The following is a 16,158-nucleotide window of genomic DNA, read 5'->3' as shown; positions in this document are numbered from 1 at the left end:
TACCTAAAGTGTTCCCAAAAACTTAAGGGGGTAGGCTCCAGTAAAAAAAAACACTTTTTAGCGCAATTTCCATACGGACAATTGCGATTATTAACTCGTCATTTTGGTGATGGATGTGTGTCCGCAGCTTTAAGTCGTATCTCCTCAACGAAGCAATATCGAGGACTAGTTCCAAAAGCAAATATGTTAAGCAAGTTCCGAGGATGATTGTGGGCCAAAAAAATTCCCGGGATTCCTTCCTGGATTTCCCGGAAAAGCCAAAAAACCTCCAAAAAATGCAGTTTTTGGCCCATATCTCGGCAACCAGACCACTTAGCGACCTTGAAACATTTACCAATCGATTCCTGCCATAATTTAGAAAAATATTGCCGAAGAAAGTTTTCAAAAATATCCTTTCGTTCGGTCACAAAAAATTAATTAAGGAAATTGCGCTTAAATTGTCACTAGACTTTTTATTAACTTTTTTAATACTTGTTAGAAAACAGTTATTTCTTTACAGCTTTAAAAAATTTCTTGATCTAGTTTACATATTTTTTAAAAATACTAAAAATTCGTAACATTGTTGCTACTATGATCACCCGCTCACGTTTACTTGTCAGCAGGAGAAAAATCCTGTCTTCTCAGTCAACAGCTCACTGTGAGTTCACAAAGAGAATATTATTTTAGACTATATTTTTTTAGACTATTCTTGTCAGTGCGAGAAAAAACAGCTGTTTTAGGGATCACAGCCAGTGTATTTAAAAACCTATAACATGGGTCATAGCCTGAACAATAGCAATATGACAAAAGTGCTTGGAGTCATTGTGAGTTCATATAATGTGAGTTCATATAATCTTGTCACAGAGAGAAATATTCAGCCACATTGTTAATGTAAGGCCAATACGTCCCGATCTTTAACACTTTGTATTGTTGTACCTGTAGAAAGCATAGAAGTATAAATAAACTATTTAAAAAGTGTAATTTATTTTTATTAAGTAATTTTAATCATAAACATTTTTTGAAATTAACAAAATCGATATTTATACAATGTAAACATAATTTTTTTTTTGCAACAATATAACATGTTTGCGTTGGTAGGGGCTTCAAGCACTGTCATGTTCAAAGGTGATATAGTGGGTGGCTTCGGTGTTCCACACAAAAGAAAGAAGTTATAAATCATCAGCACGTCTGGCGATGGTAAAAACGGCCAAACCACTTTGTAGTCTGCATCAAAGTTCATAGTAAATCAGGTGTGGTTCAATTTTTGCAGACATTTTACCCCCACCCAGCATAAGTATCGGGTGAGGGTAAAATGTGAGACCAAAATGTCACGTCACCAGTGGTTTTAGCACCCTTCTTGCAATTTACCACCTCACCATTTCACATACAGCAAGTTTATTGTTTTAGTGGAGCTAGGCTACACCTTACAGCATATGAAGTTCATTGTTTTAGTGGAACTAGGCTACACCATACAACATATGAAGTTCATTGTTTGACTGATATGTTATCAGGTTGATGCTCAATGCAAATTGTGCTTCTCTCATTTTGAAGTTTAGTTGTTCACCAACTGTAATCAAGTTGCCACAGGATCAGATGAAAGTGAAAATTGTAGGTAAAAAGTGAGCACTTAACAGATGTCATAAGTTGCCATAGGATCAGATGAAACTCAAATAAATCAAGAGAGATTAACTCGATTGATTTCTTTCACTGTGTTGTGTGGCCAGTACTTAAGTAAACATCCTGGGATTAACCGTTGGTTAAAATGTTTTGATTTGTCTGCCAGATTATTGATGCACTGAATGGCGCTGTAGGGTGGTGGGATGGCAACAGCTGTGGTCATTGGAGGAGGAGTCAGTGGGCTCGCATCCACACTGTACATCCAGAGATATTTACCTCAATTTGCCAAGGTAGGCTGCACCGTATGACGTATAGTCCATTGTTTCAGTGGTACTAGGCTGCACCGTATGACATATAGTCCATTGTTTCAGTGGTACTAGGCTACTCCCTACAACATATGAAGTCCATTGTTTCAGTGGTACATAATCTGATCAAGTAATTATTTCTAATCAAGCTTTAATGTAGATATTTTTAGGGTGTGGTGTACATTCAACATCAACATTAAGTATAGACTGATTTACGGCGTGGGGTTAAATTAACAAACTTTAGTAAAGATAGTTTTAGGGTGTTGGATAAATACTTTATTTTGTTTTTCCCGTGAGGTAGTTAAGACTGCCTTTTTTATTTCCTGTGAGGTAGTTAAGTCTGTATTTTGTAGTTTCCTGTGAGATAGTTAGGTCTGTATTTTGTGTTTCCTGTGAGATAGTTAAGTCTGTATTTTGTGTTTCCTGTGAGATAGTTAAGTCTGTATTTTGTTGTTTCCTGTGAGGTAGTTAAGTCTGTATTTTGTTGTTTCCTGTGAGGTAGTTAAGTCTGTATTTTGTATTTCCTGTGAGGTAGTTAAGTCTGTATTTTGTAGTTTCTTGTGAGGTAGTTAAGTCTGTATTTTGTAGTTTCTTGTGAGGTAGTTAAGTCAGTATTTTGTAGTTTCTTGTGAGGTAGTTAAGTCTGTATTTTGTATTTCCTGTGAGATAGTTAAGTCTGTATTTTGTATTTCCTGTGAGATAGTTAAGTCTGTATTTTGTAGTTTCTTGTGAGGTAGTTAAGTCTGTATTTTGTAGTTTCCTGTGAGATAGTTAAGTCTGTATTTTGTAGTTTCCTGTGAGGTAGTTAAGTCTGTATTTTGTTGTTTCCTGTGAGGTAGTTAAGTCTGTATTTTGTATTTCCTGTGAGGTAGTTAAGTCTGTATTTTGTTGTTTCCTGTGAGGTAGTTAAGTCTGTATTTTGTATTTCCTGTGAGATAGTTAAGTCTGTATTTTGTGTTTCCTGTGAGGTAGTTAAGTCTGTATTTTGTTGTTTCCTGTGAGGTAGTTAAGTCTGTATTTTGTATTTCCTGTGAGGTAGTTAAGTCTGTATTTTGTAGTTTCTTGTGAGGTAGTTAAGTCTGTATTTTGTAGTTTCTTGTGAGGTAGTTAAGTCAGTATTTTGTAGTTTCTTGTGAGGTAGTTAAGTCTGTATTTTGTATTTCCTGTGAGATAGTTAAGTCTGTATTTTGTATTTCCTGTGAGATAGTTAAGTCTGTATTTTGTAGTTTCTTGTGAGGTAGTTAAGTCTGTATTTTGTAGTTTCCTGTGAGATAGTTAAGTCTGTATTTTGTAGTTTCCTGTGAGGTAGTTAAGTCTGTATTTTGTTGTTTCCTGTGAGGTAGTTAAGTCTGTATTTTGTTGGTTCCTGTGAGATAGTTAAGTCTGTATTTTGTATTTCCTGTGAGATAGACATATTATTTTTCTTGAATCGTAACAGCTGGCTTGGTTGACTTGAGTTTAAAATGAAGTCATGGCTCAGGTTTAGATCTATACTGTTTGTATGAATATGATCCAAAGTGGTTAAAGAATTTTGAACTTATGAATAAATTGAAATAGTTTTGTATTTTGCTTTTGTTCCTCTCTCAAGTCCTGAAATTCTCTTGACATTTTGTGAGATGGGAAACCCATAAGTTGGTCGACACAAAAGATTTTTGACAGCTTAATCTTTTGTGTGTTACCTTGGGGAGGGGATGTTTGGTTCAGAGTCTGCTGATCTGTTTTTGAAATTCTTGTGGTGAAATTTGCTGACAGAAATAAAAATTGTAGGCTCTTGTTGGTTTGAGTACTCTTGCTTTTATTGTAGGTGTTTTTTTGTAAGTGTTGGGTTTTTAAAATAAAACATTCTTTTATATTGTTATGATTTAATGTTGTTGTAGAATTTGGTTTGTGTATTGTGATTTTAGATGACTTAAATAAAATAATGCGTGAGGAAGTGGGTTGGTGGTTGGGTTTGAGTGGTTGGGTGTTAGCGGGTTGGTGAGTGGGTGGTTGGTTGGGAGTGAGCAGGTTGGTGGGTGGTTGGGTGGGTGGTTGGGTGTGAGCAGGTTGGTGGGTGGTTGGGTGTGAGCAGGTTGGTGGGTGGTTGGGTGAGTGGTTGGGTGTGAGCAGGTTGGTGGTTGGGTGGTTGGGTGTGAGCAGGTTGGTGGGTGGGTGGTTGGGTGTGAGCAGGTTGGTGGGTGGTTGGGTGTGAGCAGGTTGGTGGGTGGTTGGGTGGGTGGTTGGGTGTGAGCAGGTTGGTGGGTGGGTGGTTGGGTGTGAGCAGGTTGGTGGGTGGGTGGTTGGGTGTGAGCAGGTTGGTGGGTGGTTAGGTGTGAGCAGGTTGGTGGGTGGGTGGTTGGTTGGGAGTGAGCAGGTTGGTGGGTGGTTGGGTGTGAGCAGGTTGGTGGGTGGGTGGTTGGGTGTGAGCAGGTTGGTGGGTGGGTGGGTGTGAGCAGGTTGGTGGGTGGTTGGGTGAGTGGTTGGGTGTGAGCAGGTTGGTGGGTGGTTGGGTGTGAGCAGGTTGGTGGGTGGTTGGGTGTGAGCAGGTTGGTGGGTGGGTGGTTGGGTGTGAGCAGGTTGGTGGGTGGGTGGGTGGTTGGGTATGAGCAGGTTGGTGGGTGGGTGGTTGGGTGTGAGCAGGTTGGTGGGTGGGTGGTTGGGTGTGAGCAGGTTGGTGGGTGGTTGGGTGTGAGCAGGTTGGTGGGTGGGTGGTTGGGTGTGAGCAGGTTGGTGGGTGGGTGGTTGGGTGTGAGCAGGTTGGTGGGTGGGTGGTTGGGTGTGAGCAGGTTGGTGGGTGGTTGGGTGTGAGCAGGTTGGTGGGTGGTTGGGAGTGAGCAGGTTGGTGGGTGGTTGGGTGTGAGCAGGTTGGTGGGTGGTTGGGTGTGAGCAGGTTGGTGAGTGGGTGGTTGGTTGGGAGTGAGCAGGTTGGTGGGTGGTTGGGTGTGAGCAGGTTGGTGGGTGGTTGGGTGTGAGCAGGTTGGTGGGTGGTTGGGTGTGAGCAGGTTGGTGGGTGGGTGGTTGGGTGTGAGCAGGTTGGTGGGTGGGTGGTTGGGTGTGAGCAGGTTGGTGGGTGGGTGGTTGGGTGTGAGCAGGTTGGTGGGTGGGTGGTTGGGTGTGAGCAGGTTGGTGGGTGGGTGGTTGGGTGTGAGCAGGTTGGTGGGTGGGTGGTTGGGTGTGAGCAGGTTGGTGGGTGGGTGGTTGGGTGTGAGCAGGTTGGTGGGTGGGTGGTTGGGTGTGAGCAGGTTGGTGGGTGGTTGGGTGTGAGCAGGTTGGTGGGTGGTTGGGTGTGAGCAGGTTGGTGAGTGGGTGGTTGGTTGGGAGTGAGCAGGTTGGTGGGTGGTTGGGTGTGAGCAGGTTGGTGGGTGGGTGGTTGGGTGTGAGCAGGTTGGTGGGTGGGTGGTTGGGTGTGAGCAGGTTGGTGGGTGGGTGGTTGGTTGGGAGTGAGCAGGTTGGTGGGTGGTTGGGTGTGAGCAGGTTGGTGGGTGGGTGGGTGTGAGCAGGTTGGTGGGTGGTTGGGTGTGAGCAGGTTGGTGGGTGGGTGGTTGGGTGTGAGCAGGTTGGTGGGTGGGTGGTTGGGTGTGAGCAGGTTGGTGGGTGGGTGGTTGGGTGTGAGCAGGTTGGTGGGTGGGTGGTTGGGTGTGAGCAGGTTGGTGGGTGGGTGGTTGGGTGTGAGCAGGTTGGTGGGTGGGTGGTTGGGTGTGAGCAGGTTGGTGGGTGGGTGGTTGGGTGTGAGCAGGTTGGTGGGTGGGTGGTTGGGTGTGAGCAGGTTGGTGGGTGGTTGGTTGGGTGTGAGCAGGTTGGTGAGTGGTTGGTTAGGTGTGAGCAGGTTGGTGAGTGGTTGGGTGTGAGCAGGTTGGTGAATGGTTGGGTGTGAGCAGGTTGGTGGGTGGTTGGTTAGGTGTGAGCAGGTTGGTGGGTGGTTGGTTAGGTGTGAGCAGGTTGGTGAGTGGTTGGGTGTGAGCAGGTTGGTGAATGGTTGGGTGTGAGCAGGTTGGTGGGTGGTTGGGTGTGAGCAGGTTGGTGGGTGGTTGGGTGTGAGCAGGTTGGTGGGTGGGTGGTTGGGTGTGAGCAGGTTGGTGGGTGGGTGGTTGGGTGTGAGCAGGTTGGTGGGTGGGTGGTTGGGTGTGAGCAGGTTGGTGGGTGGGTGGTTGGGTGTGAGCAGGTTGGTGGGTGGGTGGTTGGGTGTGAGCAGGTTGGTGGGTGGGTGGTTGGGTGTGAGCAGGTTGGTGGGTGGGTGGTTGAGTGTGAGCAGGTTGGTGGGTGGTTGGTTAGGTGTGAGCAGGTTGGTGAGTGGTTGGTTAGGTGTGAGCAGGTTGGTGGGTGGTTGGTTAGGTGTGAGCAGGTTGGTGAGTGGTTGGGTGTGAGCAGGTTGGTGGGTGGTTGGTTAGGTGTGAGCAGGTTGGTGGGTGGTTGGTTAGGTGTGAGCAGGTTGGTGAGTGGTTGGGTGTGAGCAGGTTGGTGGGGAGGGTGCCAACACCAGACCTTAACAAAAGTTTCCCCCTGTACAGGTTGTGTTGCTGGAAGCCTCAGGACGGCTGGGTGGGTGGGTCAGGACGGCTGGGTGGGTGGGTCAGCACCAGACCTTAACAAAAGTTTCCCCCTGTACAGGTTGTGTTGCTGGAAGCCTCAGGACGGCTGGGTGGGTGGGTCAGCACCACAGTCCACCCAGATGGGGGAATCTTTGAGCACGGACCCCGCAGCCTGAGACCTGTGGGGGAGCAGGGCAGGAACACCCTACAGCTGGTATTTACATCATGTTTGTTTTCTGTGCATTGTTTAGTGTTTAATGTCAAATATTTATTGTCATTTGTATTATGTTGTCACACAAAGATGTGATGTCTTGTAATGATGTGATGTCTTCTAATGATGCGATGTTTTGTAATGATGTTATGTCTTGTAATGATGTGATGTCTTGTAATGATGCGAAGTTTGTAATGTGATGTCTTGTAATGATGTGATATATTGTAATGATGTGATATATTGTAATGATGTGATGTCTTGTAATGATGTGATGTCTTGTAATGATGTGATGTCTTGTAATGATGTGATGTCTTCTAATGATGCGATGTTTTGTAATGATGTTATGTCTTGTAATGATATGATGTCTTGTAATGATGTGATGGATTGTAATGATGTGATGTCTTCTAATGATGTGATGTTGCTGAAACTTTCAGGCGGAGGAGCTGGGACTGTCCAGATATATTTTACCAATCTTCAGATCTGACCCAGCGGCCAGGAACAGATATTTGTACGTCAATGGTCAGCTTTGTGCCCTGCCCAGTAGTAAGTTGTCACAGATATTTGTACGTCAATAGTAAGTTGTGACAGATATTTGTACGTCAATAGTAAGTTGTGACAGATATTTGTACGTCAATAGTAAGTTGTGACAGATATTTGTACGTCAATAGTAAGTTGTGACAGATATTTGTACGTCAATAGTAAGTTGTGACAGATATTTGTACGTCAATAGTAAGTTGTGACAGATATTTGTACGTCAATAGTAAGTTGTGACAGATATTTGTACGTCAATAGTAAGTTGTGACAGATATGTGTCAATAGTAAGTTGTGACAGATATTTGTATGTCAATAGTAAGTTGTGGCAGATATTTGTACGTCAATAGTAAGTTGTGACAGATATTTGTATGTCAATAAACAATTGTATGAAGGATTTATTTTGGTGATACCCAAAGAAAAATTAAACGATCCAGAAAAAAAATACAAGAGCTGATGACGTGATGTCATTTTGTTGTCAGATGATCTTATAAAACTGACCAACAATTTTAAACTTTTCCCCAGGTGTTGTTAGTTTATTCAAAAAGATCCCTCCATTTTCCAAGCCTCTGATTGGTTCTCTGATGTTGGAGCCATTTCGCTGGAGGAGCCAGGACGAGGACGAGACAGTTCACAGTTTTGTCAGGAGGCGGCTGGGCCCTGAGGTCATTAGAAAGTTTGAACCCTTGAACCTTTGACCCTGTAACCTCCACCCTCATTGGCCCAGAGGTCATTAGAAAGTTTGAACCTTTAACCCTGTAACCTCCACCCTCATTGTCCAGAGGTCATTAGAAAGTTTGAACCCTTGAACCTTTAACCCTGTAACCTCCACCCTCATTGGTCCAGAGGTCATTAGAAAGTTTGAACCCTTGAACCTTTGACCCTGTAACCTCCACCCTCATTGGTCCAGAGGTCATTAGAAAGTTTGAACCCTTGAACCTTTGACCTTGTAACCTCCACCCTGATTGGTCCAGAGGTCATTAGAAAGTTTGAACCTTTAACCCTGTAACCTCCACCCTCATTGGTCCAGAGGTCATTAGAAAGTTTGAACCCTTGAACCTTTGACCTTGTAACCTCCACCCTGATTGGTCCAGAGGTCATTAGAAAGTTTGAACCTTTGACCCTGTAACCTCCACCCTCATTGGTCCAGAGGTCATTAGAAAGTTTGAACCCTTTAACCTTTGACCCTGTAACCTCCACCCTGATTGGCCAGAGGTCATTAGAAAGTTTGAACCCTTGAACCTTTGACCCTGTAACCTCCACCCTCATTGGTCCAGAGGTCATTAGAAAGTTTGAAAAACCTTGAACCTTTAACCTTGTAACCTCCACCCTCATGTGTTTGACAAACTAGACTTTGAAAATTGATGCGATGAATGTGGGATTCTAACTTATTTAGGTCTAACCTGTAACTTTTGTACCTGTCTAACTTGTAAGTTTTGTACCTGTCTAACCTGTAACTTTTGTACCTGTCTAACTTGTAAGTTTTGTACCTGTCTAACCTGTAACTTTTATACCTGTCTAACCTGTAACTTTTGTGCCTATCTAACCTGTAACGTTTGTACCTGTCTAACCTGTAACTTTTGTACCTGTCTAACCTGTAACTTTTGTACCTGTCTAACCTGTAACTTCTGTGTCTGTAGCTGGCTGACATCGCCATTGACGCCATGTGTCGCGGGATATTTGCTGGAGACTGTAGGACCTTGAGTGTACAGGCCTGCTTCCCTCCCCTGCACCAGATGGAACAGCTACATGGCTCACTGCTGGCGGGGGCCGTCTTTGGGTCCAAGGGTCAGTTGTGTGGGTCAGTTGTGGGGGTCAGTTGTGTGGGTCAGTTGTGTGGGTCTGTTGTGGGGGTCAGTTGTGTGGGTCAGTTGTGTGGGTCAGTTGTGTGGGTCAGTTGTGTGGGTCTGTTGTGGGGGTCAGTTGTGTGGGTCAGTTGTGTGGGTCAGTTGTGTGGGTCAGTTGTGTGGGTCAGTTGTGTGGGTCTGTTGTGTGGGTCTGTTGTGTGGGTCTGTTGTGTGGGTCTGTTGTGGGGGTCAGTTGTGTGGGTCTGTTGTGTGGGTCAGTTGTGGGGGTCTGTTGTGGGGGTCAGTTGTGTGGGTCTGTTGTGGGGGTCAGTTGTGGGGGTCTGTTGTGTGGGTCAGTTGTGTGGGTCAGTTGTGGGGGTCAGTTGTGTGGGTCAGTTGTGGGGGTCAGTTGTGTGGGTCTGTTGTGTGGGTCTGTTGTGGGGGTCAGTTGTGTGGGTCAGTTGTGTGGGTCTGTTGTGGGGGTCAGTTGTGTGGGTCTGTTGTGGGGGTCAGTTGTGTGGGTCAGTTGTGTGGGTCAGTTGTGTGGGTCAGTTGTGGGGGTCAGTTGTGTGGGTCTGTTGTGGGGGTCTGTTGTGGGGGTCAGTTGTGTGGGTCTGTTGTGGGGGTCTGTTGTGGGGGTCTGTTGTGGGGGTCAGTTGTGTGGGTCTGTTGTGGGGGTCTGTTGTGTGAGTCAGTTGTGTGGTTGTGTGGATCAGTTGTGTGGGACAGTGTGGGGGTCAGTTGTGGGGGTCTGTTGTGGGGGTCTGTTGTGTGAGTCAGTTGTGTGGTTGTGTGGATCAGTTGTGTGGGACAGTGTGGGGGTCAGTTGTGGGGGTCAGTTGTGGGGGTCTGTTGTGTGGGTCAGTTGTGTGGGTCTGTTGTGTGGGTCAGTTGTGTGGGTCAGTTGTGTGGGTCAGTTGTGTGGGTCTGTTGTGTGGGTCTGTTGTGTGGGTCTGTTGTGGGGGTCTGTTGTGTGGGTCTGTTGTGTGGGTCAGTTGTGTGGGTCAGTTGTGTGGGTCTGTTGTGTGGGTCAGTTGTGTGGGTCAGTTGTGTGGGTCAGTTGTGTGGGTCTGTTGTGTGGGTCTGTTGTGTGGGTCTGTTGTGGGGGTCTGTTGTGTGGGTTTGTTGTGGGGGTCTGTTGTGTGGGTCTGTTGTGTGGGTCAGTTGTGTGGGTCAGTTGTGTGGGTCAGTTGTGTGGGTCTGTTGTGTGGGTCAGTTGTGGGGGTCAGTTGTGGGGGGTCTGTTGTTGCGGTCAGTTGTGTGGGTCAATTGTGTGGGTCAGTTGTGTGGGTCTGTTATGTGGGTCAGTTGTGTTGGTCAATTATGGAATTATTGGCCAATCAAAGGGTCATTTATATTTATACATGCATTATTTTGTTATTGACTTTGTTGTGGATTTTGTCATGAAACTTTGCTGTAATACTTGTTTGAGAACTCTTTGTTGTGGAACTTGTTTGTTGTAGAACATGTTTGAGGAACCTATGTTGTGGAACTTGTTTGTTGTAGAACATGTTTGAGTAACTTTTGTCCCACCACAAATGTCTTCCAGGAGCTAAAGTTGAGGTCTCTGGGATGACAAAGCGGGCAGTAGAAGAGAAGTGGGCCTCGTGGTCACTACAGCACGGCCTGCAACAGCTGACTGACGCCATGGCCCAGGCCATCCAAAACACAAGAGGGGGGGAGGTCAGGAGGAACACCAAGTGTCTGGGGGTCAGCCTGAACCAGAGTGGGAAAATGGTGGTAAGTAGGGGGGGGGGGGGTGACTGGTGGTAAGTGGGGGGGGTGACTGGTGGTAAGTGGGGGGGGGGGGTGACTGGTGGTAAGTAGGGGGGGGGGGTGACTGGTGGTAGGGGGGGTGGTGGTGTTAAGTGGTGGGTGATATAGTGCTAATTGGTGAGTCCTAAGAAAGGTCTTGTGTGTCTTAATCTTATGATTGTATGATTGAGTGTTGTCTACATACTATGATTGAGTGTTATTTACATTGTGTAATTGAGTGCTGTTTACATTCTGTGATTGTATGATTGAGTGTTGTTTACATCCTATGATTGAGTGCTGTTTACATTCTGTGATTGTATGATTGAGGGTTGTTTACATCATATGATTGTGTTGTTTACATTCTCTGATTGTATGATTGAGTGCTGTTTACATTCTGTGATTGTATGATTGAGTGTTGTTTACATCCTATGATTGAGTGATGTTTACATTCTGTGATTGTATGATTGAGGGTTGTTTACATCATATGATTGTGTTGTTTACATTCTCTGATTGTATGATTGAGTGCTGTTTACATTCTGTGATTGTATGATTGAGTGCTGTTTACATTCTGTGATTGTATAATTGAGTGCTGTTTACATCATATGATTGCATGATTGAGTGTTGTTTACATTCTGTGATTGTATGATTGTTGTCTAGAATCCACCTGTGTTGCAGGTGAGAACAGAATCAGAAACTCTGGAGGCTGGTCTTGTTGTCTCTGCCATCTACAGCAAAGGTGGGTAGGGCCAATACAGGTGGGTAGGGCCATCTACAGCAAAGGTGGGTAGGGCCATCTACAGCAAAGGTGGGTAGGGCCAATACAGGTGGGTAGGGCCATCTACAGCAAAGGTGGGTAGGGCCATCTACAGCAAAGGTGGGTAGGGCCATCTACAGCAAAGGTGGGTAGGGCCAATACAGCAAAGGTGGGTAGGGCCAATACAGGTGGGTAGGGCCTATACAGCAAAGGTGGTTAGGCCAATACAGGTGGGTAGGGCCATCTACAGCAAAGGTGGGTAGGGCCATCTACAGCAAAGGTGGGTAGGGCCAATACAGGTGGGTAGGGCCTATACAGCAAAGGTGGGTAGGGCCAATACAGGTGGGTAGGGCCAATACAGCAAAGGTGGGTAGGGCCAATACAGGTGGGTAGGGCCATCTACAGCAAAGGTGGGTAGGGCCAATACAGGTGGGTAGGGCCATCTACAGCAAAGGTGGGTAGGGCCAATACAGGTGGGTAGGGCCTATACAGCAAAGGTGGGTAGGGCCAATACAGGTGGGTAGGGCCTATACAGCAAAGGTGGGTAGGGCCAATACAGGTGGGTAGGGCCATCTACAGCAAAGGTGGGTAGGGCCAATACAGGTGGGTAGGGCCATCTACAGCAAAGGTGGGTAGGGCCATCTACAGCAAAGGTGGGTAGGGCCAATACAGGTGGGTAGGGCCATCTACAGCAAAGGTGGGTAGGGCCAATACAGGTGGGTAGGGCCAATACAGGTGGGTAGGGCCATCTACAGCAAAGGTGGGTAGGGCCATCTACAGCAAAGGTGGGTAGGGCCAATACAGGTGGGTAGGGCCTATACAGCAAAGGTGGGTAGGGCCAATACAGGTGGGTAGGGCCATCTACAGCAAAGGTGGGTAGGGCCAATACAGGTGGGTAGGGCCTATACAGCAAAGGTGGGTAGGGCCAATACAGGTGGGTAGGGCCTATACAGCAAAGGTGGGTAGGGCCAATACAGGTGGGTAGGGCCTATACAGCAAAGGTGGGTAGGGCCAATACAGGTGGGTAGGGCCTATACAGCAAAGGTGGGTAGGGCCAATACAGGTGGGTAGGGCCATCTACAGCAAAGGTGGGTAGGGCCAATACAGGTGGGTAGGGCCTATACAGGTGGGTAGGGCCTATACAGCAAAGGTGGGTAGGGCCAATACAGGTGGGTAGGGCCATCTACAGCAAAGGTGGGTAGGGCCATCTACAGCAAAGGTGGGTAGGGCCAATACAGGTGGGTAGGGCCATCTACAGCAAAGGTGGGTAGGGCCAATACAGGTGGGTAGGGCCAATACAGGTGGGTAGGGCCATCTACAGCAAAGGTGGGTAGGGCCATCTACAGCAAAGGTGGGTAGGGCCAATACAGGTGGGTAGGGCCTATACAGCAAAGGTGGGTAGGGCCAATACAGGTGGGTAGGGCCATCTACAGCAAAGGTGGGTAGGGCCAATACAGGTGGGTAGGGCCTATACAGCAAAGGTGGGTAGGGCCAATACAGGTGGGTAGGGCCTATACAGCAAAGGTGGGTAGGGCCAATACAGGTGGGTAGGGCCTATACAGCAAAGGTGGGTAGGGCCAATACAGGTGGGTAGGGCCTATACAGCAAAGGTGGGTAGGGCCAATACAGGTGGGTAGGGCCTATACAGCAAAGGTGGGTAGGGCCAATACAGGTGGGTAGGGCCTATACAGCAAAGGTGGGTAGGGCCAATACAGGTGGGTAGGGCCTATACAGCAAAGGTGGGTAGGGCCAATACAGGTGGGTAGGGCCTATACAGCAAAGGTGGGTAGGGCCAATACAGGTGGGTGGGGCCTATACAGCAAAGGTGGTTAGGCCAATACAGGTGGGTAGGGCCTATACAGCAAAGGTGGGTAGGGCCAATACAGGTGGGTAGGGCCTATACAGCAAAGGTGGGTAGGGCCAATACAGGTGGGTAGGGCCTATACAGCAAAGGTGGGTAGGGCCAATACAGGTGGGTAGGGCCTATACAGCAAAGGTGGGTAGGGCCAATACAGGTGGGTAGGGCCTATACAGCAAAGGTGGGTAGGGCCAATACAGGTGGGTAGGGCCTATACAGCAAAGGTGGGTAGGGCCAATACAGGTGGGTAGGGCCTATACAGCAAAGGTGGGTAGGGCCAATACAGGTGGGTAGGGCCTATACAGCAAAGGTGGGTAGGGCCAATACAGGTGGGTAGGGCCTATACAGCAAAGGTGGGTAGGGCCAATACAGGTGGGTAGGGCCTATACAGCAAAGGTGGGTAGGGCCAATACAGGTGGGTAGGGCCTATACAGCAAAGGTGGGTAGGGCCAATACAGGTGGGTAGGGCCTATACAGCAAAGGTGGGTATACAGCAAGTGCTGTAGGGGAGGTAAATCTTTCAATGTTGGTACCCCACTAAAATCAAAGAGGGAGTACTTATAGCCAACTATAAAGTTTTAATTCCCCCCTACCCCCCAATTTTTGTCTTCCAGATCTGGCCAACATACTGCCAACATCCCTGGCAGACTTGAAGCAAGACTTATCTGCCCTTCCTTCTGTCAATGTTGTTGTGGTCAACTTGGAATACAAGGACAGTGTTCTGCCAGTGAAGGTAGGGCCAGCCACTCTTACATCAAATACTTTGAGTTATTTCCCTTGATACAGGCTACAAAATGTTTGTTTTCTAGAATTCAATTAAAAGTTAATTGCACATACATATAAATTTTTTTATAATTTTGTACAAAGAGTTAAAATATAAATGATTCAATGAAAATGTTTTTTCCCCAACAAAAAATATTTAAAAAAAAATGTACTCCACTAATGCCCACGACAATTTGATCCTCAGGGATTTGGCCACCTCCTGCCATCATCAGAAAGTGGCCCAATTTTAGGCGTCGTCTATGACTCCTGCACATTTCCTGAACACAACAGGAAGGGCTGCCCAGAGAGTACTCGCATTACTGTAAGACTTCAATTATTGCAGAGGTCACTTAGTTATGTAGAGCAAGTCACCATCCCAGTTCAACTAATAACATGATCTTAAGAAAAGGTTTCTACCATGCAGGTTATGATGGGCGGGTCATGGTACGACCAGCTGCTAAGACCCGACGGGTCGCTGCCGTCTGGCCCAGATTTGGTGTGGACAGCGTCTCAAGCCGCGGCCAAACAGCTGGGCATCAAGAGCCATCCAATCAGATCACACGTGTCCTTACAGAAGGTAATGTAATCTTTGGGGCTGGAGGTGGTGTGGGACTGAGGTTTTAGAGTCATAAAATGAGAAAGATATTCTGTTTTTAGCTGCTAACTTAATGGACCAAAAGTTTAATATTTGAATTAGCTGTGGGTAAAGTTTGTGACATTTTGTTTGGACAAAGTGAGTGGGATATAAAAAAAATATTGTTAATATTTTGGTTTTAAGTTAGATTCTATTTAAATATAGATTTTATGCTTCTGGCTACAGAAAAAAAAAATTCTGGTCCATTATTTTCAGGAGTGCATCCCCCAGTATAAAGTAGGTCATGTTCAGTGGTTGTCTGGTGTTGAGGAGAAAATTTCTAAGAGTAACCTCCCTTTGAAGCTGGTTGGGTCGTCCTACAGGGGCCCAGCCATCAATGACTGCATCAACAATGCCAGGAAAATGGTGGAATCTCTACGCACATCTTGATCACTCTTTAATTAATTCATTACCAATTAGTTTTAACAAATTTCTTGTATACCTTTAGACTGCTGACTGAGATTTGATGAATAAAACATTTGGTGCCTGCAGTAGGGAATATATTCTATTAGCTTTTGAGTATTTACACAGATCATTCTTTAAAAGTTTATTTATCCTAAACAAATTGGATGCATGAGTAGAGTTTTAAATGTTTAAATATTTATTCTAAACCAATTGGATGCATGAGTAGAGTTTTAAATGTTTAAATATTTATCCTAACCAATTGGGTGCATGAGTAGAGTTTAAAACTTACTGTGTGACTGTCTGAGATATTGATGTGTCACTATTGTGGTGGATGAGATAAGCTGAACCTATTTATAGAGCATGCTTTTGTTGTGAGCTCTCTGTTGGAGTGACTTTATAATCACAAGAGACCATTCTATGGACCGTTCTATGGACCGTTCTATAGACCGTTCTATGGACCGTTCTATGGACCATTCTATGGACCGTTCTATGGACCGTTCTATGGACCGTTCTATGGACCATTCTATGGACCATTCTATGGACCGTTCTATGGACCGTTCTATGGACCATTCTATGGACCGTTCTATGGACCGTTCTATAGACCATTCTATGGACCGTTCTATGGACCGTTCCATGGACCATTCTATGGACCGTTCTATGGACCGTTCTATAGACCATTCTATGGACCGTTCTATGGACCGTTCTATAGACCGTTCTATGGACCGTTCTATGGACCATTCTATGGACCGTTCTATAGACCGTTCTATGGACCATTCTATAGACCGTTCTATGGACCATTCTATGGACCATTCTATGGACCAATGCAAGGAGAAATTATGGGAGATATAACACTCATGACACTGTGTTTACAAACTTGCAATAATCTAATTATAGTTGCAATAAATATAATATTGCAATAATCTGGTTAAAGTTGCAATAAATTTTGCAAATTTTTTGTTATAATTTGAAAAATTACTTCATTTTTTTAAACATTTGAATATTTGACTGAGCATGACCTCTGACCTCCTGACCCAACCAGCAGACTTTAGTGA

General features: G+C 46.0%; 1 protein-coding gene across 1 annotated transcript; it reads left to right on the top strand.

The window, feature by feature from the left end:
- The first annotated feature begins 1,767 nt into the window (after positions 1 to 1,767).
- LOC131947110 (protoporphyrinogen oxidase) lies at positions 1,768 to 15,314 on the top strand. Its single transcript, XM_059308207.1, has 11 exons — positions 1,768 to 1,886; positions 6,489 to 6,623; positions 7,055 to 7,163; positions 7,677 to 7,816; positions 8,792 to 8,939; positions 10,488 to 10,678; positions 11,369 to 11,429; positions 13,920 to 14,038; positions 14,273 to 14,389; positions 14,492 to 14,644; positions 14,918 to 15,314. Exons 1-11 carry the CDS (start codon positions 1,800 to 1,802, stop codon positions 15,089 to 15,091), a joined length of 1,434 nt encoding a protein of 477 aa, XP_059164190.1. The 5' UTR covers positions 1,768 to 1,799; the 3' UTR covers positions 15,092 to 15,314.
- The last annotated feature ends 844 nt before the right edge of the window (positions 15,315 to 16,158 follow it).

The sequence above is a fragment of the Physella acuta genome, unplaced genomic scaffold (assembly GCF_028476545.2).
Source record: "Physella acuta isolate Inbredline_101_S28 unplaced genomic scaffold, ASM2847654v3 ptg000582l, whole genome shotgun sequence".
NCBI classification, from domain to species: domain Eukaryota; kingdom Metazoa; phylum Mollusca; class Gastropoda; family Physidae; genus Physella; species Physella acuta.
Note: the sequence above shows the minus strand (reverse complement) of the source record. Positions and strands in the feature narration are given on the sequence as shown.